The sequence below is a fragment of the Sapajus apella genome, unplaced genomic scaffold, assembly GCF_009761245.1.
Source record: "Sapajus apella isolate SASKATOON/1434 unplaced genomic scaffold, GSC_monkey_1.0 scaffold150, whole genome shotgun sequence".
Lineage (NCBI taxonomy): Eukaryota > Metazoa > Chordata > Mammalia > Primates > Cebidae > Sapajus > Sapajus apella.
Window position 1 is genome coordinate 341,561 of NW_022437090.1, and position 21,642 is coordinate 363,202.

At 50.4% G+C, this 21,642-nt stretch overlaps 2 protein-coding genes and 1 pseudogene across 5 annotated transcripts in view; 2 read left to right on the forward strand and 1 right to left on the reverse strand.

Annotated features, from left to right (window-relative positions):
• EPHX2 (epoxide hydrolase 2) overlaps window positions 1-21,642 on the forward strand; it is a 113,522-nt gene that overhangs the window by 81,532 nt on the left and 10,348 nt on the right. The window lies entirely within an intron of this gene.
• LOC116541290 lies at window positions 40-2,312 on the forward strand (annotated as a pseudogene).
• Window positions 2,960-20,019, reverse strand: CLU (clusterin). 4 transcript variants are annotated; one of them, XM_032265351.1, is made up of 9 exons: window positions 19,839-20,019; window positions 15,590-15,714; window positions 13,770-13,918; window positions 11,304-11,474; window positions 9,567-9,975; window positions 8,962-9,066; window positions 4,722-4,951; window positions 3,454-3,629; window positions 2,960-3,242 (listed from the first exon to the last, which is right to left on the reverse strand). In XM_032265351.1, the coding sequence occupies exons 2-9, from the start codon at window positions 15,684-15,686 to the stop codon at window positions 3,233-3,235; spliced, it is 1,347 nt and encodes a 448-aa protein (XP_032121242.1). In that variant the 5' UTR covers window positions 15,687-15,714; window positions 19,839-20,019; the 3' UTR covers window positions 2,960-3,232. The 4 variants fall into 4 exon arrangements, with proteins under 4 accessions (XP_032121242.1, XP_032121240.1, XP_032121243.1 ...); XM_032265349.1 differs by lacking the exon at window positions 19,839-20,019 and adding an exon at window positions 19,347-19,366; XM_032265352.1 differs by lacking the exon at window positions 19,839-20,019 and adding an exon at window positions 16,262-16,282.

A 21,642-nucleotide genomic window follows, 5' to 3' on the forward strand; every position in this document is an offset into this window, starting at 1 on the left:
AAAAAAAAAAAAAAAGAAAAGAAAAGAAAAGAAAAGAAAGGAAAAAAGAAAACCAACTGGATCTAGTGAATATAGTGACTGCCAGAGTCTAGCAACTTAACAATGGAAAAGAGAAAGTAACTTTTGAAACATAGTGTGACATATACTTTACAATTATGATCATTTAAACAAATACCTCTGACCCCGTAATCTTAATTAATGTATATCATTAAGTGAATCACACTGACTTTACTCTGAATTTCCTTGATAGCAATACTAAAATACTTACCTTGAACGTGAATTAAGCTTCAAGTTTGTTGCTTATAACTTCAAAGAGAGTTGCCCCTTGGCAGTGACATAAGAATATTCTAAGCTATGAATTTACATGTGGACTTTGCTACACACCTGGGATGTGGCCAGATGAGTTTTGTTCCATTGCGGTGTATCTGGTGACCAGAACTCTATAATCAGAGAATATTAATGGGTGAAAAGCCCGAGCTTTAAGATTGAGACTGGGAGAAAACTGCCTCCTCACTAACTGGCCGACCCCATAATGCCACCTCAAGTGGTCATCTTAAGTCTCATCCTACTTCCGGCAGATGCCTTAGTTACTCTAAAGGTTGGTGGAGTGGCAGGTCCATCTACCATGCTACCCTGCAGCTACAGGGGAGATGTCACATCCATGTGCTAGAACAGAGGCAGATGTTCTTTACTTAGATGCCCAAATAGCATTATCTGAACCAATGGAACCCATGTCACCTATCAGAAGGACACATGCTATAAGCTACTGGGGGATCTTTCCAAAAGGGATGTCTCTTTGACTTTGGGAGCACTTTGGGAGGCCGAGGCGGGAGGATCATGAGGTCAAGAGATCGAGACCAGCCTGGCCAACATGGTGAAACCCCGTCTCTACTAAAAAGATGAAAAGTTAGCCAGGCGTGGTGGCACGTGCCTGTAGTCCAGCTACTCAGGAGGCTGAGGCAGAAGAATCGCTTGAACCCGAGAGGCAGAGCTTGCAGTAAACCAAGATCACGCCACTGCACTCCAACCTGGCAACAGAGTGAGACTCCATCCCCCCCACCAAAGAAAAGAAAATACATCTGTGTCTGACAGTGGCTTGTATTGTTGCCGTGTTGAGCACAGGGTGTATGTAGTTCAATGACATGAAAATCACCCTATCATTGGAGATGGTACCACCCAGGGTCACAACTACTCCAGTTGTCATGCCTGTTCCAACCATCAAGACTGTTCCAACCTTCACAGCTGTTCGAATGAGCACCACTGTTCCAACGACAGTGACAGTCTCTACCTTTGCTCCCTCAACGCCATCACCCACGCAGAACCATGGACCAGCTACTCCACCTTCTTCACCTCAGCCAACAGAAACCCACCCCACAGCGCTGCAGGAAGCAACAAGGACACAACGTGCCTGCTCGCCACTGCACTCCTACACAACCGATGGGAATGACACCGTGACAGAGTCTTCAGATGGCCTTTGGAATAACAATCAAACTCAGCTGTCCCCGGCACATAGTCCGCAGATGGCCGCCCCCCACTAAGGGAATCTGTGCTGGAGTCTGTATGCCTGTCTTGGTGCCTCTTGCTCTTTTGGGTATCATCACTGCCAGAAAGTATTTCTTCAGAAATAAGATTTGACAACTAAGCTTTTCATTTAGCAGGCTTCAAATTAAAGCTTTGCAAAATGCAGTTAAAAAGGAAGTCCAAGCAGAAGACAGTGTCTATGTTCAGAATAATCTTTATGCCATGGACTAAGACCCAGTGGTGCTCTTCAGTTTATGCCCATGACTGTAGACGACAGAACGGATATCAGCAGAGCACACATCATTTAGACTCTAAGACAGTTTTTCTGTTGCAGTTTCATTTGGCTTTCCACCATGTCAGTGATAGTGGCTAGAGTCACTCTCAAGCTCGAAACTGTGTGGCATCAACCCTCATCATTAATGTAGTACTAAGTTTATGCTAAAACTGGCTCAGTCCTGATCACTGCAGAGTTCTCTCTCAAACATGAACACTTTAGAATTGTATGTTCTCTTTAGACCCCGTAAATCCTATATCCATCAAAGAGAATAGTCAGTGGAAGCAAATGAACTTCTATCTCGGCCATGAAATCTATCCAGAAGAGGGGAATCTTAAAAATCAGCAAATCCAATGTGAGACTTCATTTGGAAGCATTGTATGATTATCTCTTGTTTCTATATTATAGTTCCAAATGTTGCATTTATTATGTTTTCCAAAGGTTTCAAATCATGGGGTACACAGGTTTTTATTTCCTCCATGGGTAAATAAAATGAGTCTAAAAAAAAAAAAAAAAAGTTTGAGATCGGTACCATGTGTAGTCATGGCCACCTGCTGGCAGCATAGGGTACTGCAGTCCAGCTATGGTTCAGACCGAAAGTGGAGAAACTCCTGTAGTCCAGGGAAAAAGATGCAAAGGTCATATAAACTAGCAGGGGACTGGCAATGCCACAGTCAAGGTGCCCCTGGGATGCTGGGAATCAACAGCCTTTACAAAGAAAACTGATGCAAAAGCAACAGCTCTTAACAAATAAAACTGCCTCATTTGGACTCCTGGCCACCAAATGTTTTCATAAGGAAAACATCCATAGGCGTTAAATACCAAGTATACCTTACCGTTACTGCTCATTCTAACTTTCAGTGGATTCCTTTAGGAGATGGCCACACCTTGGCATCAACAAGTTTCGTAATAGAATAATGCATTGACAGTTCCACAATAGAACAGAAAGTCTTCATTTTTCAGGAATATATTTCAGTTGGCTTGTTGAAACACCTCTTTTCCTGCAAGCAAGCAGTTTTTGAAGTGGATCAAGCTGCTCATAATATCTCTTTTATTCTCTACCATATGACAGTCCCTATACCATCTTAGCCACTGCTTTTTGGTTCTATTTATTTTCCACCCTCCTCCCCCATAGCAAAATGAAGGAATGCCAGGAAACAAAAACAACATAAAAAGAGAAGCCTCCGAGCGCTCAGCTCACAAGACAGTTTTATTGAATTAGTTGCATGCGGGAGCAAGTCTGTTCTTCCCACGAGCAGCGGATTCGAGTGTTAAGAGTGCAGGATCCAGAGCAGGGAGAGGCTGGGCGAGGTTGAGGCCAGGAGGCTGGGGCCTGGTCACTTGGTGACATGCAGAGCTCTCTCTGGGGGGCTGCAGCTCATCTCGGGGGGAGCTGGACTCAGATGCCCCCGTGGATGCAAAAGCAACATTCACCTCTCACTCCTCCCTGAAAGAAAAGAGTTACCCACCAAAGTAAAACATCCTCCAAAGGAAACATAAAAATCCTGGTAATTTCCTGGCTTTGTCTTGGGCTCTGGCTCCAGGCGGAGTCATTCCTACCAGGCTATGGAGTCTGCAGTTTTTGTTTTTTTTTTTTTTTTTGGCTACCAGAGACCCTGCGGGGCCCTGCAGGCCCACAGGAAAGGCCCCCTGCTTACCGGTGCTTCTTGCGGTATTCCTGCAGCGCTTTCTCTGCCACAGTCTCCATGAATTTAGGATTCTTCCTGGAAACTTCTACAGGGACCGTCACAGTGATGGGGTCAGAGTCAAAGAGCTTCACGACCACCTCAGTGACACCGGAAGGAACGTCCGAGTCAGAGGTGTGGGAAGCCACCTAGATGGAACAAAAGAGAAGAGCTGAAACGCTGTGCCTGCATTCTGCAGCAGAAGCCAGGCTCTGGATAGGGAAGTCCTGCTCCTCCAAGAAACCTAGAGAGCTGACCCTAGCTCTTCTCACGCATCTAGACATCAGTACAGCTCAGTGGACAGAAGCAACCTGGTTCAGAGACACTCAAGTGTTGAGGCAAATGCCATCTGCAAATGACCAGGCCAGGGAGTACCCCAGAGGATAAAAGTGGTTTCCAAACACTCACTTTGGGGAGCCATTGGTCAGACTAGGGCAAAAAAGGAATCCAAGGGGCTTAGAGGGAAAAAGAAAAGAAAAAGAAGGGTTCCCAGTACTAGAAATAAGTTTTATTTTATTTTTTATATTTTATTTTATTAGTGTATTATATGTTTTTAGAGACAGGGTCTCCCTCTGTTACCCAGGCTAGAGTGCAGTGGCCTGATTACAGCTCACTGTGGCCTCGGCCTCTGGGCTCAGGCAGTCCCCCCACTTCAGCCTCCTGAATAGCTGGGACTACAAGCGTGTGCCACCACACCTAGCTGATGTTTGTATTTTTTTGTAGAGTGGGAGTCTTGCTATGCTGTCCAGGCTGCTCTAAACTGCCCTCAAGCAATCCTCTTGCCTATACCTCCCAAAATGCTAGGATTATAGGTATGAGCCATCATGTCTGGTCTAGAAAGTTTTCGTCACTGGCAGAGAATGAGGTACCAATTCGTAAGCCATTTTACGCCAGAAGCAGCCACGTAGCTTTGAGAAAAAAACAGAGGCTTCTGATTTATTCATAGGTCTGTACACCAGAAGAAAAACAGCAGCAACCACAGGATACAGGCTTTGCTGCCAGGTGTTCAGGATCAAATGCCCATCCAAGTCAGCTCTCACACCTTGGGCAAACTTCAGACCCCTTTTACTTTGCTCCTCGGTTCTATTTTCCCTCGGTGATGAGGCTTCAAGGCCATAAGGGCACCTAAAGTTTTCTATTTCCTGCCACCTGATAAATGCTCCGTCAAAGGCACCTGGGCCCCTGTTCCCGGGCACAGCTCGGGCTCCCCAGCCGCAGCGTGTGGCCGGGACACCACTCACCGTGGTGACCCGCAGATAGTACTGGTCTTCGCCTTGCGTGAGGTTTGCCAGGCGGGACACCCAGTTAAACTGCTCGTTGAGCTGCTCCAGCAGGGAGGAGGTGTTGAGCATCTTCCACTGGTAGGACTGCAGCAGCTCGTTGTACTTCCTGGTCAACATCTCGGCCATCTGAAGGGAGTCGTTGAGCTCCCGCCGCAGCTGAGCCTGGGAGGGGTTGTTGGCCGAACAGTCTGCCCGGAGATGGAAGAAATGAAAGGCAGAAGCGTGAAGGGAAGGGTACAGAGGGATAGAGCCATGAATGAATGGAGGTCCCACAGGCAGCCGGGAGCGAAAGCAGTGCTCCCCTCAGGGAAGGAATCATCCACAACCAAATAAAGGTTTTGCCTCAGAATGGGAATCTAGACGTCACTTCCGTCATCCAGAAAGTCTTTTGGGGTTTTGTCTTTGTTTTCGTTTGTTTGAGACAGTTTTTCTCTGTCGCCCAGGCTGGAGTGCAGTGGTGAGATCTTGGCTCACTGGAGCCTTAATTTCCCAGGCTTGGGCTTTCCTCCATCCTCAGCCCTGTGAGTAGCTGGGACTGTAGGCACGTGCCACCACACCCAGCTGACTTTTGTATTTTTTGTAGAGAGGGGGTTTCTCCATGTTGCCCAGGCTGGTCTCAAACACCTGGGCTCAACCGATCTGTTTGTGCTGGGATTACAGGTGTGAGCCATTGCACTCAGCCTGAAAAGCCTTGCTCTGGAAAAATATGTCCACTGACCTAAACAGTGGTAACTGGTGACAGTGTTGACCACACTTCCAGAAGCACTGATGTCAAGTTCTCCGACCTGGAGTGGCTCTCACTGCCCTAGTCTCTCCCAGGAATCATTTCCAGAGAGAGGGAATATCACTCACAGCTGCCATTTATGTGACATCTCCTGCGTCCCAGACACCGCAGAAGGTGCTCTCTGGATATCCCTTTTCTCTAGGAATTGGATCCGTTCTGACTGAAGGATTAGCAGTCTATTTCACCAATAATAAAACTGAGGCCCACAGAAGGATTAATAAATAGCTTACCTAAAGCCGTAGAAGAAAAGATGTCTGGGCCCAGGATTGAACCAGGGTCTTCAGCTCCTAAGCTCGGGCTCTACCTACCCTGGGTCTGTGGTTCTGCATAATCCTCCAAGCTTGTCTTTTTTTTTTAGACAGTTTTGCTCTTGTTGCCCAGACTGGAGGGCAATGGCACAACTTTGGCTCACTGAAACCTCTGCCTCCCATGTTCAAGCAATTCTCCTGCCTCAGTCTCCAGAGTAGCTGGGATTACAGGCACCTGCCACCACACCTGGCTAATTTTATGTATTTCTAGTAGAGATGGGGCTTCACCATGTTGGCCAGGCTGGTCTCAAACTCCTGACCTCAAGTGATCCACCCACCTTGGCCTCCCAAAGTGCTGGAATTACAGGCACACACCACCATCCCTGGCTGATTTTTTGTATTTTTAGTAGAGATGGGGTTTCACCATGTTGGCCAGGCTGGTCTTGAACTCCTGACCTCAGGTGATCTGCCCACCTCAGCCTCTCAGTGCTGGGATTACAGGCATGAGCCAGTGTACCCGGGCCAAGCTTGTCTTTTGAGCATGTCTGCAGAGGTGGCAGTTCTGGTGCCAAGAGTTCATGCAGCTGACATGTCGGCACCTAGTAGCCAGGGTCTTTGCCCACCCACCTGCCTGCCCATGGCTGGTCACTGAGTTCATCAGGAGAGCAGGGAAAAGAGAATTCACTCCTCTTGGCCCTGGACTGCAGGTCGTCAGATTCATTAAGAGCTGGAAACTGCCCACTAGCTCTTAAAACTACTGTTTTTCTCCCCTTAAATTATTTCAAAAATATCCAGAGGTGGGTACATCAGACACAACTGGTCAGGGGAAGGGAGATTTTGCATATGCTTTAGGATGTTGACTGCAATCATTTATAGTAAAATAAAATGTTAGGTGGGGAAAGAAACAGAATGACAAGATGCAGGTTGAAAATAAACATGTAATAAATAACCTTCACTAGTTTACCAAAAAGTAATTTAAAATTAAGAAAAATCAGCTGGGTGCATTGGCTCGCACCTGTAATCCCAGCACTATGGGAGGCTGAGGTGGGAGGATCATATGAGGTTAGGAGTTTGAGACCAGCCTGGCCAACATGGTGAAACCCCGTCTCTACTAAAAATATACAAATTAACCAGGTGTAGTGGTGCACGTCTGTAATTCCACCTACTTAGGAGGCTGAGGCAGGAGAATGGCTTGAACCTGGGAAGCAGAGGTTGCAGTGAGCGGAGACCACACCACTGTACTCCAGACTGTGCAATAGGGCAAGACCCTGTCTTAAAAAAAAAAAAAAAAAAAAAGAAAAGAAAAATCCTTGGGTGTAGAGACGTAGTCTAGAATAGAGTTTCTCAACTGGGGTGATGCTGTCGCCCAGGGAGACTGGCCATTTCTGAAGTTGGTTGTCACAACAAAGAGGAGGGAGCTACTGTCATCTAGTGGGTGGAGGCCAGGAATGCTGCTGAATACACTGACGTGCGCAGGGCAGCCCCCCACAAGTGATCACATGGTGGGAAATGTCAGCACTGCTCACACCTGTAATCCCAGCACTCTGGGAGGCCGAGGTAGGAGGGTCACTTGAGCCCAGGAGCTGGAGGCCAGCCTGGGCAGCATAGCAAGACTCCCTCTCTACTAACAATAAAAAAATTAGCTGGGCATGGTGGTGCATGCCTGTGGTCTGTGACTCAGGAGGCTGAGGCAGGAGGATCGCTTGAGTCTGGGAGGTCTGGGCTGCAGTGAGCGTGATGGTGCCACTGCACTCCAGGCTGGGTGACAGAGAGAGACCCTGTCTCAAAAAGAAAAAAAAAAAAATGTTAACAGTGCTGAAATTGAGAAATCCTGGTTTAGAGCTCCCCGGCAGTACATGCTCATGCGGTTGCAAGCATCTTAAATAACAGTAGGCAGTCCTCGTCAGTGTAGACTATTTAGCTCAGCTGTAATCAATGACTGTTAAGATTGGCGCCAGGCCTGAGTCCAGGAGGTCGAGGCTGCATCGAGCCATGATGGCGCCACTGCACCCCAGCCTGGGCGACAGAAAATGAGTGCCAGACGTCCAATCTGGGCCGGGGCATCTGGCTATTTTCTTCAGGCCCTAACGTGACTAACTTTCTTGCGGCGAGGTACCATGTAATTGATGCCACTCTGTGATATTTTTATAGAAAAGGCCCCAATGCTTGGTTGTGCCCTCATCTACACCCTGCAACTTCAGCCTTTAAAACACTACTGTTTATTTTGCAGAGGCTTCTAAAATTACAGGAGTGAGGCTAGGACTGTTTAACTAGACCCTGGCAGCCTGCCATGGCAAACTCAAACTAGGCATTAAGTAAGAGCAAAGCCACCAGATCGATAAGCTGTTTACAAGGGGAAACAATTAACTCTTTCTGAGCATGCACAGCTGTGTACCAGGAACTATTCCAAATATTATCACAGCTGTTATCTCAAAGCAGAAAGAAGTTAACCCATAACCAGAGCTGATGAAACAGACAGGGACAGTTGAAGGAAAATATTCCATTTGCCTGGGGGAGCAGCCATCCAACCAAAGGGACTACTGCCCAGATACCGAGACCTGTGACCTCTGTGGCCAGAGGCTGTGAGGGGTCCCAGGAGAGAACACCACACTCTGGTTAAGAACACTTCCCAAACACCTAGAAGTGAAGCCCAGCTCGCCCGCGTCCGGTCCATCTTGGATAAGTTCTAAACCTTTCTATGGCTTGGTTTCCTCAGAGGGTCATTCTGAGAAAATGAGGAAATATATGTCGAGTGTTTAGAACAGTGCTTGGCCTCTGGTAAGTTTCGTTAAACAAAATACACACTGTCTGCAATTTCATAATCTGCAGCAGAAAATGAAGATGCCTACTATGCTTGGCACTTGGGAACAAAATCACCGGGAGTCCCAGGGGGATGACTTTTTCCATTATGGGCCCGATGAGGTAGAGGCCACTTACATATCCCTAACGATGTCTCACTGACTTCAGGCATAGCCTTGCATCTTCATCCCATTCTAAGATGAGGAACCCAAGCCGCGTGAGGCTCAGGACCTGCCCTGGGCCACAGCTCAAAGGCCACAGAGCTGGAATCCGAACGCTCACCTGTCTGACCCCATAAAGGTAGCACCAGTGACCCCAGGACACAAGTGATCAGAGGGGAGGGCTTTCGGTCTGGACCGCAACTCACCCACAGACAAGATCTCCCGGCACTTGTCACACTGGTCCTTCATCCGCAGGCAGCCTGTGGAGTTGTGGCGGATCTCCCTGCACACGGTCCGGTCATCGTCACCTTCTGGGGACACACGAGGGAAAAAGAGTCAGGTATCCAGCCACACAGAGATGGACCCCACTGATTCCTACTGTTACATTTATTTATTTATTTATTTATTTAAGAGATAGGGTCTTGCTCTGTCACCCAGGCTGGAATGCAGTGGTGCGATCATAGCTTACCACAGCCTCCAGCTTCATGTAGCTGGGACCATAAGTGTGCACCACCACACCCAGCTAATTTTTTAAGTTTTTATTTTTGTAGAGACAGGGTCTCACTATGTTGGCCAGGCTGGTCTCCAACTCCTGGCCTCCAAGTGGTCCTCCCGCCTTGGCCTCCCAAAGTGCTGGCATCATGGGCATGAAGCCACCATGCCCAGCTCTGTTTTTCCTCTTTAAATAAGGATAACACCGCCCTCGTGATATTGCTGGGGAAAAATCGAGATGACACTCACTGGGCCCTCAGCCTGGTTCTCGGCATCTAACAGATTACTCAGAAGGCTGTGAGCTTCCACCCCTTCTCACCTCGTATGGATTCCGGGAACGGGTACTGGAAGGCTGGGCTGTGGAAGGGCACGTCCATGGCCTGCTGAGCCTCGTGTATCATCTCAAGGAAGGGCTGGAACATGGCGTGGAAGTTTAGGGGCTCGAATGGAGAGAAGGGCATCAAGCTGCGGACGATGCGGGACTTGGGAAAGATGCGAGGCCTCCGGTGGTGCAGGCTGAAGGGCAGGTAGTGGTAGGTGTCCTGGGGCTCCCGGGCGAAGAACCGGTCCTGGAAGAGCTCATCCATGATGCTGGAGGCGCGGCTGAAGCGGTCCTGCATGATGTCCAGCATGTGCGTCTGCTGCCGGTCATTCTCCAGCAGCGAGTCGATGCGGTCACCATTCATCCAGAAGTAGAAGGGTGAGCTCTGGTTCAGGAACTCCTCGAGCTGCGACAGCCGGCATGGGCACAGTTAGGAGAAGCTCGCCAAGGCCACAGCCTCCTGGCCTCCCACCCCTCGGTGAGCCAGGCCAGGCCCTGCCCATCGTGGTAATGGTCACGCAGCACATGACCAACAGCCCAGCTGGGACTGGACCCCAGCACCCCAAATGTCAGGTCCACGCCCTTTCTTCTACCTCCCTCCACGGGGGACCGTTTCGAGACACCTGGGAGGCCATGAGAGTCACAAGGCCCAACATTTCAGATTCATCCACTGTCATCTTTGGCCACCAATGATACCCACCCCTGCTCAGCTAAGGACCTGCTGGTGTGACTTCAAGCATTGGAAGAACTCACTGAGTCCCAATCAAAAAAGTCCCACAGTGGTGGACAGGAACAATACTAAGGTACTAAAAAATCTTACATTGGCCGGGCGTGGTGGCTCATGCCTGTAATCCCAGCACTTTGGGAGGCCGAGGCGAGCGGATCTCCTGAGGTCAGAAGTTCAAGACCAGCCTGGCCAACATGGCGAAACCCCACCTCTACTAAAAATGCAAAAATTAGCTGGGTATGGTGCTGTGCACCTGTAGTCCCAGCTACTCGGGAGGCTGGGGCAGGAGAGTCACTTGAACCCAGGAGACAGAGGTTGCAGTGAGCCGAGATCGTGCCACTGCACCCCAGCCTGGGCAACAAGAGCAAAACTCCATCTCAAAAACAAAAACAAACAAAATTCTTACATTGGCTGAGCACAGTGGTGCACACCTGTAATTCCAACAATTCAGGAGGCCAAGGTAGGAGGATCACTTGAGCTTAGGAGTTTGAGACCGGCTTGGACAACATGGCAAAACCCCATGTTACAGAAAAATGCAAAAATTAGCTGGGCATGGTGGCACGTGCCTATAGTCCCACATACTTAGGAGGCTGAGGTGGGAGGATCGCCTGAACCCAGGAGGTCGAAGCTGCAGTGAACCATGATCGCACCACTGCACTCCAGCCTGAGTGACAGAGTGAAACCCTGTCTCAAAAAAAAATTCTTAAATCCTTCCACATAAGTGGACACAGGGCTCTGCCATCCCATGAGGTGGTTGGTTATGTCATCCAGCTAAGCACTGCTGCATAAGAGTCTTCTAAGAGAAGGCAGACACCTGACTGACTTCCCTTTGATGACTCCACTGTCTGCACTCATGCTCAACATTACTAATGGAGCATGGCACTCTGGGCCCCATGAAGCCAGCCAGTACTAGTCAGCTGCATCTGGCATGTGGAATGAAGCATATGTCACTAGGTTCCCTGACTTCCCTACTCAGAGCTTTGGCCACTCATGTGTCCCCTTTTCACCTGGCGGCCAACCAGGCCTGAGCCACTTCTGCAGACGCGTGCGTAGAACTTCATGCAGGTGTGTTTCAGGCAGGGCTTACACTCTTCCCAGAGGGCCATCATGGTCTCATTGCATACTCCTGGGAACTCCTTCAGCTTTGTTTCTGATTCCCTGGTCTCATTTAGGGCATCCTACAGGAAGACACAAGGCTGGCTGAGCCACACAGAGACCACAGGCTCACACACCCACGGAGGTGCCGGGTGCCAGGCCCTCTGCCCCAGGGCAGGCCCTCTCACAGGCTGGCCACCCAGTGAGCAAGTGCCCACCCCTGCTGTGACTCAGGCTTCCCCTCATTCATGAACCTGGAATCCCCTTCCCACCTGGCTTTAAGAATCCACCCACCCTTCAAGATACAACTCTTCCCTAACTCCTGGAAGTTTCCCAACTCCTGGAACCCATGTGGATACCACCTCTCCGACCTGGTGCGCTGGTCATCTGCTCAGTGACTAACCTCTCACTGAAGCCTAATTTTCTATTCTCTGCTTCTGTTGTTTAAATGCCATCTTCCAAAGCAGGCTGCAGGATCACTGAATCTTGTATTTCTATTGCAACCATGACCCCTGGCACGGAAAGGGATCGGCAAGCTTTCAACACCAAAGCCACACCAGCTATGAAAACTCTCTAATGGGCCCATGCCACTTGACCCAATGAGTCTCTAAGAACCTATCTCAGGCCAGGCACGGTGGCTCACACCTGTAATCCCAACACTGGGAGGCCAAGGCAGGCAGATTACTTGAGGCCGGGAGCTCGAGACCAGCCTGGCCAACATGGTGAAACCCTGTCTCTACCAAAAATACAAAAATTAGCTGGGTGTGTGGTGCATGTCTGGGTGACAGAGCAAGACTCTGTCTCAAAAAAAAAAAAAAAAACAGTAACAGAAAAGACTCTATCTCAAAGGAATCCCCTGACAAAGAAAAAGATGCCTAAAAATATTTGTTACAGTATGAATTTATGGCAAAAAAATAATTCAGAATCAACCCAGATGTTTAAAAGCAAGAGACAGGTTAAACAAACTGGTTCATACAAAGGACAGATGGCACATCATTATAAAGGACGTTTATGATCCATTTTGAATATTATATGTACCATTTATGTTAAAAATTCACAATTTTGAATATAGTCACTGTCAAAAAAGCAGAGGAAAAGAGTAGGAAGGAATAGATCGAATGTTAACAGTGATTTGTCCTTGGGCAAAAGGATTATGGAGAAACGTTTCCTCTTCTACTTTTCTATATTAAAGTCTCTATGAATGAGTGTTAGTCTTCAAAAAAAAAAAATTAGACTATCCACACCCCAGAGTTATTCGAGGTCTGTGTCCTGCTCCATCACCCGCTGTCACCTGCTGGGGATGGACAGCCCACCTCTCACTGAGCCAAGATACAAGTGCCGCCCATGGTGCCTACTCCCTTTCCTTCTAGTTCACTTAGTTCCCAACTAAGAAGGAGCAGGCTCTTTTCTCCAAATTTGATGTATGTTATAAAACCAGAATTGTTGAATGTCAGACTCCAATGATAACCACAAAAATGTGAGAACAGAATGTGCCCTTCCCCAGGAGCTATGTGAGGATTCTCATAGAATGGTGAGAACTGCCAAGAAAGGGCATGAAGCTTGAAGAAGAGTTAGAGCCGCATCCGGGCCAACGTTCCCTGAAGTTGCTCCCATGGAACTGTGCTCAAAGCTGCCGGGAAAAAAAAAAAAAAAAAGGAATTCCCTGGTCAATTTGGAAAACTCTGGGTTTCCTGGAGTTATATGGGTTTCTTTACTGCAGAAATTCTCAGAGCCTTTGAAGTGCTTTTAACGTGCATGATGGATCATGAAGCTGGCAGGTAGCTACATCTTAGCACCTGAAGTAGTGCGACCATGAGAGTAGGTTTTTAGGATAATCTTAGGGAACTTGATTTCTTAAACAAGTTGTTCATTGAATTACAGTGTTTTGGCTTTGTCAAATCACTAAGCACAGGCTAGACCTACTGGCCTTAAGATGTTTCTTTATGAAGTAATCCAGAACTTTACGACGATGTATGGTGCAGAGTGTGTGCCTGCCTTAACCCTAACTGTATCACCCCTACTAGATAAGCTTCCTGAAGGTTGGACGCCACCCCGCTCCGGGCCCCTGCTGCCACCCCATTCAGAGCCTGCTTGGAGCCAGCACGTGGTCAGGGTTTAGAAACATCTATTAAAATGAATCTGGGCATTAGGCCCTGGGCCAGGCTCATAACAAATCCAGATCCAAGATCTCACCCCCTGATGCTTTCAAACGCGAATAAACCTTCCCTCCTTCTTAACTGCGGCATCAGCTGACACAGCCTGGGAGGACTGCGGGTCACCATGGCAACCCAGCAAGGCACCGCGCTGTGACCCCCTCCCTCCCCTCCTCCCTCCGGTGGGATGGTCAAGGCTGGGCAGCCGTCTCAACTCCTCCTGACCTCTTTCTTCTTCTTGGCTTCCTCTAGGTTGCTAAGCAGTGTCTTGCGCTCTTCGTTCGTTTTTTCTATGAGAGTCTTGATCTCTTTCACCCCGTTGACAGCATTTTGAATTTCCTTATTGACATACTTACTTCCCTGGTCGGACATTTCTGCAAAAGAAGCGTAGCATGAGGTGAGAGGAAGGGTTGGCCTCGGGATATAACCCTGGAGTGAGCAGGAATGGTCAGAGAGGCCCGTTCGGTTAAGGAGCTGTCAAGGCTGGGATCCCCACCCCCGCCTGCAGGCAGTAGTGCAGTCCCAGCCTTGCCCTGCACAGGCTCCCCTCACAGGCTCCTTGCTCTCGCTGCTCAGATATGCAGACCATGGGAGCCGGCACACCCAGGGGAGAAACGGCAGAGCTGTGCCCAGCCACTGCCGTGTGCTCCTGGAGAATGACCCGGGTGCAGAAGAAACTTGTCAAGGAAAAATATTTTTCAAAAACCCAGAAGTGGTCAGCTTTGAATCATCAAAATATAAAATACTGTTATTTTGGACACAAATCTTTCTAGAGTTCAGTTTAACCAGACGTGTATTTCTTTTTCCCAATGCACAGTGCCAGGTGACAGAAATAAGATGAGGAAATGACTAAGGCATAGCACTGGTGACAGATGCAGCGAAACACTGTGTCCCCTAAGTGCCACGTCACTGGTGCTTATCCCACGCCGAGCACTGTGCCAGACACTTCATGTGCAGTTTACAGAATGCTCCAGCCCCACTGCCATGCCCACTTTGCAGAGGGGGACATGGGAAGTGTGGTACGATAGAGGGTCCAAGTGTCAGTCAGGCAGGAGGAGCAGATTCTGGAGGTCAAACACACAGGTAGTGCTTGCACTTAATAACACCATACTGTACCTGGAAGTTCACTGAGAGTAGATTTTCAGTGTTCCTACCACCCCACCATAAAAGTGGTCATCATTTCAATGTATGTACATTTCAAGACATCACGTCATATACCTTAAATATACACAATTTTTATTTGTTCATTATCTCAATAAAACAGGGGGTGGGGAAACGGTCATGAGATTAAGATAGTGGCTCAGAGTCACCCAACTGAGAAGTGGAACAGACTCACACCCAGGTCTGACCTGGGGTTTTTTTTGTTTTGTTTTTGAGACAGACACTCGCTCTGTCACCCAGGCTGGAGTGCAGTGGTGCAATCTCAGCTCACTGTGACCTCTGCTTCCTGGGCTTAAGCAATTCTCCTGCCTCAGCCTCCGGAGTAGCTGAGACTACAAGCGTCTGCCACCACGCCCAGCTAATTTTTGTAGTTCTAGTAGAGACAGGGTTTCATCATGTTGGCCAGCATGGTCTCAATCTTTTGACCTCGTGATTCTCCCACTTCAGCCTCCCAAAGTGCTGGGATTACAGGCTTGAGCCACCGAACCTGGCCTGATCTGGGTTTTTAACAATGATCCTGCAGAAGCGGTCACCTCCCAGGAGGGACAAACTCCAAACGGGAGATGGATAAGAGCTCCGATGGTCCAGACACAGCTTCATGGAGGAGGCTTGGGAGCTGGGCCAAGGGGCCCGTGAAGGGAGCAGCTGAATGAAATGCAGCAGCCAGAACGGGCTTGGGAATTCCCTGCAAATGCTGACAGCCTGATGCCGGCAGAGGCCTGGGAACTGAGGCTCGGAGGGGGTCCAGACACAGGCACCCAGATCCAGTGCACAAGATCAAATGGTGTGTAACACTCAGGCCTGATAGAGAGGCCCTGAGTGGAGTCAGCAGCCCTGCCCTCTGACCTCACCACCCAGTGGAACGTCACGCTTGGTCTACTCACCCTGGAGCTCATTGTCGGAGACTGACTGGTCCCCCAGGACCTGCCCACTCTCCCAGGTCAGCAGCAGCCCCACAAACAGCAGCAGAGTCTTCATCATGCCTCTAATTCTGAGTCCTCGCACGCCTCTGTTTGCAGGGAACAGGAGAAAGTCATGGAAACAGCTAGACAGCCTGCTGGCGTCCCGCCCACCTGCGGCCTGCAGCAGCTCCCCAGGGCTTCACTGCCTTCTCTGTCCCCTGAGCTAGCACTGCTGCACTTTTATCCCTGAGGAAATGGGGGGAAAGGACCAGACTTGCCATGGACACCTCAAAAGAAAGAGAAGGCAGGAACTGCAGGGAGGGAGGGACTGCAGGACAGCAGCATCCAGTGGAAGAAACGAGAACCCTGGCATCAGAGGAGCTGGGCTGTTGTCCAAGCCACATCCTCCCCCACAATCAGCGAGGCGCACAGGCTTTCTGCATCCCGGCCCCCTTGTCCAGAGTGGCGTCGATCGTGTCACACACTGAAAATATCTCCCTTGGGTCACGCATCCGTTCCTCCCCATGCCACCTCCACAGAAGGACTGCATCCCAGAGACCAGCCCCGTCCTCTGTGATGTGCCTGCACATCCTCCCCCCAGCAGACACCCCCATCCACCACAGCGCTGCAGCCCCCGGGACGTCTCAGCACCACCTGAGCTTGATTTTCTTTGTTTTTCTCCCTTTTTTTTTTTTTTTTTTTTTTTTTTTTAAGAGACCGAGTTTCACTGTGTTAGCCAGGATGGTCTCCATCTCCTGACCTCGTGATCCGCCCACCTCAGCCTCCCAAAGTGCTGGGATTAGAGGCATGAGCCACCGCACCCGACCCACCCAAACTTGATTTTCACGAGCCGGAGGCAGCAGCAGCTGCCCTCACACCGAATCCATCTGCATCCCTAGTGGGCGCCTTCGGCTGGGCTGTGTCTGCATTCAGGGGTAGAAGTAGTGGAAGCCAGGAAGGACAATTCCCTTCTAAGAGTAGAGAGGGTTCACAGTGGCCCAAGGAGTAGGCTTCCCAGAGAAAGTCCCTTTGGAAGGATGAGTCCCTTTGCTCTGCCAGGCCCTCCACACAGCCCATCCCTCTAAGCCCATAGCAGGCTGCCCTGCCAGTGTTCCTGTCACCACTGGGCTGGCTGCCCTGAGCCAGGGGGCACAGGCCACAACCCTGGTCTTACACAATGGACCCTTTCCCAGAAGCTGAGGCTGTTGCATAAAACAGAAACCCTTCCCCCTGCACTCTGTCCATCATCCCCCCCTCCCAAGAACTGCTTATCTGAGCTCACTCATTTCCCATAACAGAACCAACAGGAAGGTGGGGTTCCCCTTCCTGAAATGGTTCACATCCAAAGCCAGCACAGCCCAGCAGGCCCATCTGGACACTCGGTAGGACATTAATAAGGAGCGCCTCTCATGAGAAGTAATGAGGCGCACAGAGCTGGGGGCAGCGTGGGAGAAGATATGGGTCAGCGCCTTCCCCAGAGACGGGGTGGGTGGCAGAGACCAGGCTCACCAGGAAGGCTGTGGTCTCACGGGCTCTGCCCCAGCTGCCCACTGAGCCCTGAAATGCCTCCAGCAGGAACAGAGCCTTTGTCATGCCAGAGAGACAAAGGCAGCCAGAAACACCCCTCTACAAGGCGCCCCTGAAAGCAACAACTTCTGGAAAAACCCATTCAGACCTAGGTTCTGACCAGAAGACAGAGTGTTGGGCCCTGAAGAACAGGGCAGCCAAAGGCAAGATGCAGGAAAGGAGTCCAGACTCAGCAGTGGGCACAGAGTCTGTTCCAGATAGCCTGGGGTCCCCGGTGAGCCATCCAGCTCAGAGCTGGGAAGGGAGTCGTTCTCTCACCCAACCCCTCTACCTTAGTGGGGAGGCTGAAGCCTAGAAATGGCACAAGGCTCCCTAGGGCCCACAGCATGCTCGTGGTAACCCCAGGATAAGAGCCCATCCCTCCCAACCCCCAACCCAGTGTTCTTTGCTTGCTTCCAAGTCACTTAAATATCTGAGCCTCAGTTTCTTCATCTGTAAAATGGATCTAATCCAGACCTCACAGAGGGGAACGTGTTCTGTAAACACGAGGGTCTTATGTAATCATAGTAAATCCTGACTGCTTCAAAATTAGGCTGAGGGCTGAGGCTTGGCATTGGCAGTGTCTAATCAACATGTCTAGAGAGGGGCAGGGAAACCAAGGCAGGCACACAGAGGCCACCTGTGGTCCCCCGGACTGTGTGGCTCTGCTTTGGTGAAATGATTGATCACTTTTTAAAGTACTTATGAATCACTGCAGGCTGGTTATAATGTGAGTTCTGAGTCTGAATCTGCTTTTCCAGCCAGTCTGCAGGTGATATGGAGGCTGCTGATCTGAGGAATGTTCTAGAACCATGGCTGCACGGCCAACCTCCCTTCCTTTGCTTGGACCCACCTCCCCCCTCATCTCCTCTGCCTCCTGGGAGCCTGGCTGCCAGCTGCCCTGGGCGGAGGAGCCAGGCCAAGGCCAACGCTCTAGCACGCAGCCTCATCCCCCTAAGAAGGCTGAAACCACGCGACCTGGCTCCTTCTACCAGAAAAGTCTGGTTCTGTGGACAGAGGGGCTGTGCCGGGGAAGAAGAGGAGGAGGTAGGGTTGGGACCATGCTGACTTTCAGAGCAACTGTGTTCCAAGCACACCCTCCTGGGAGCTTTGAACTGAGCAGCTTCCCAAAAGTTTTCCAAGCTGGGCAGGTCTGGAGGCTGAAGAAAATCAATGGCGTGGCCATGCGCCATCACGCCTGTAATCCCAGCACTTTGGGAGGCCGAGGCAGATGGATTACTTGAAGTCAGGAGTTTGAGACCAGCCTGGCAAGGTGGTGAAACTCCATCTCTACTAAAAATACAAAAATTAGCCAGGTGTGGCGGCATGCACCTGTAGTCCCAGCTACTCGGGAGGCTGAGGCACGAGAACCACTTGAACCTAGATGGTTGGCGGAGGTTTCAGTGAGCAGAGATCATGCTACTGCACTCCAGCCTGGTTGACAGAGAGAGACTCAGTCTCCAAAAAAAAAAAAAAGAAAATCAATGACGGCGCACAGCGAGCTGCGGGGAGGACGGGAAGACAAGCGAAAAGGGCCCAGCTGGTGAGGGTTTCAAGCCCAAAGCCCCGCCCCTATCTGCCTTTTCAAATGGAGGAAACTAAACCAAAAAGAAAATAAGAAAAATAGTCGCCTGTAATTCACACCACCCCGAGGCAAGTGTTAGCACTGTGGTCTATTTCCTTCTGTCTTCTATGCAGTTTATACAACCAGATCCTTCACATTCACTGTCTTCAAATATTATTTAAAGCACACTTTTGTGGCTGTGTAACGCTCCACTTTCTCATGGACTCAAGTTAATTTTACTATTTTCACAAGATTGGGCATTTCAGTTGTGTCTAATGCCCCACTACTATTATAACTTACATTCTCATGGGCATCTTTTTTTAATACTATCTGTACTTACCTTAAATTTCTAACCTCGCCCTTTAAAAAAAGAATCAGGTTCTTTTTTTTTTTTAAATCTATGTCCAGAAATTCTGGAAGGTCAAGAGGCTTTGGCTCTAATCCCGATTCTGATTCTTATTTGCTGTTTAGTGTTGGCACCAGTCCTAAACCTCATTATCATCTGTAAAATGAGACGGTGGAATCGGAGATGGGAGGCCTGGGGGAACTTGTGTGACTTAGGATTTCGGTGGTTGCAGCATATACTTAAATCCACAGCCTCATACTTACAGGCACAGGGTCCAGAGAGCTAGAGAATTTAGAAGAAAACTGGATGACTCATGCATGCAAGCTGACAGCCACAACAGGGAGATCTGCATCTTGCGTCTTCGCAGGGGACACGCTGCAGGAAGGAGCTCCGTGCAGGCCAGTTCCGTCACCTGCTAGCCTGGACCTCCCGCAACGCGGCAGGTCTCCAGGCCTCAGTTTCCCCATATTTGCGAAAGGATGATCATTATATCTGCTCTATTTACCGCTCCCCCCCTCCCCGGAATTGTGGTTGGAGCGCCTGCGCTCAGGCGGCGAGTGCGCTGGGCCTCTGGCACAGCTCCCTGGTGACGGGGCTCCGGCCACCTTCCCTCCCTTGCTTCCTGGGCTCCATCGAAAGCGGAAGCGTTGTGACTGCGAGCTGTGTCATCTCTCCCTGCCTGGCTGCCACCCCCTGCCCGCCCATCCGTCCCGGTGTGGTCTGCGCAAGGGTAGGGAAGACGGGGAACATCTCACCGGTCAGCTGCACCCGGCGCCCGAGCGCTCCTCCTGGCGACGCCGCGTGGTGAGCACCGGGAGGCGCCCTATTTATATCGCTGGGCTTGCACACACCCACTTGGGGGCTGGCTGCAAACCTGTATGACTCACGCCCAAAGAATGCCGCGGAATGCACGGGGAGCTTTCTGGAAGCCGGGTGGTGGGGGCTGGTGCAGCACCCTGCTAGAGGCGCCGGGGGGCGCATCGTCACAGCGAATGGCTGTGCTGGCTCCGGGGGGACACTGAGATGAGGCTGTTCAGTGCCCCCCAACCTGGAGACGGCACCCCTAAGAGGGAAGAGCCTGAACTCGCGTGTCCCGCTGGGCGCCCCTCACGCAGTTAGCCCGGCCGTCTGTCCTAGTCCAAAATGCAATCTCACGACCTCACAGTTCCCTGGCCACTCTTTAAATAGTAAAGAGTCAGACGTAATGAGGGTGCGTTGGAGAGGGTCCTGGTGCTGGAGAAGAGAGCACAGGAATTATTGAAACGCCGACTCCTGGAAGCATCACTCTGTCCTGGGGTCCCTGGACTGACCCGCCGGGCCTGGAGGAAACAGAATTGTGTTTAGGAGTGATCAGAGCAGGTATGCGGGGAGCCAGAAGGCCTCTCGGGGCCCTCGATCCACGGAGCTTAAGCAATTACTGTCCCCATCCTCTCCTCTCGGAACCCAGCCAAGCAGGGTGGGCTTCATGGGTGTGGGACCCCTGCAGATCCACGTTTGGTTTAATGGGCTACTGTGACAGTCTTGAAATTCTTCATAGTTTTTGAACCAGAGACCCTGCACTTTTATTCTGCACTGAGCCTTGCCAATTAGGGAATCAGATCTGTGTCCAGAGGGGTTCTCTGTTCCCCTGCTGCCAGAGTTCCTTCTGCTGAGGGCAGGGAGCGCCTCCCGTCACAGCCACCCCACACCCTGGCAGGGAGGGGGAAATCCAGGAACACTGGAGGTGCAGCTACTTCTTGGGGACGAAACTGTACTGCCCATTTAGGAGCCAGGGATGTTTGAGCCACAGGAGAGAAGTCCAGGGCTGACAGTTGGGGCGATGGGTGGACGGGGCGGGTATAGGCAGCCCCACTGTGGGTGGCAGACTTTGAAAATCATGTGAAACAAAGGGGCTTAAAGGAGAGCTGCAAGGTCAGGGGCTGCGTTTTCCCGTTCGGGATCAGGACTATGGAGGCACAGCGTGGAGGCCCAGTCCCTTGCTTGCCCAATGTCCCAAGGCCACTAGGACCCCAGCCCTTTTCAGGAGGCATCCTGGGGGAATCTTCTAAGCCCATGAAGCAGTGGGAGAACCTGGGCCAGGTGCGTGAAAATCTGATTACAGTCCTAGGTGTGCTCCAGGGCACTGAGTGACCTTGGACCAATCACTTCACCCTGGGGCCAGAGTTTCTTCCATCTGGACGATGAGGAATGGAGAATGGACCATCTCCATGACTCCCTGCAACCTCACCGAGTACCACGCCAAGGATAAGAAGGTCATCAGACCAGAAGGAAAAAAAATGCCCCAGAAGAGGCTTCACTTTATTTTCCCTTAAAAAAAAAAAAAAAAAAAAAAGTCTAATTATCAGTAACCGCTACAGTTTCTGTGGACAGTGCCACCTCCTTATCAATACCTGAGGTTAGAATTGTTTTCGAGCCCGCTCCTTGTAACATTTCTGTTCTGTAGCTCCCCCAGCATCCGGAACAGGAGGCATACATCTAGTTATATTTTTAACAATTAGACTTTGGAGGTCAGTGAGATCTGCCTCAGTCAGCTGAATTAGGGGAAGGGTGGAGAGGAAG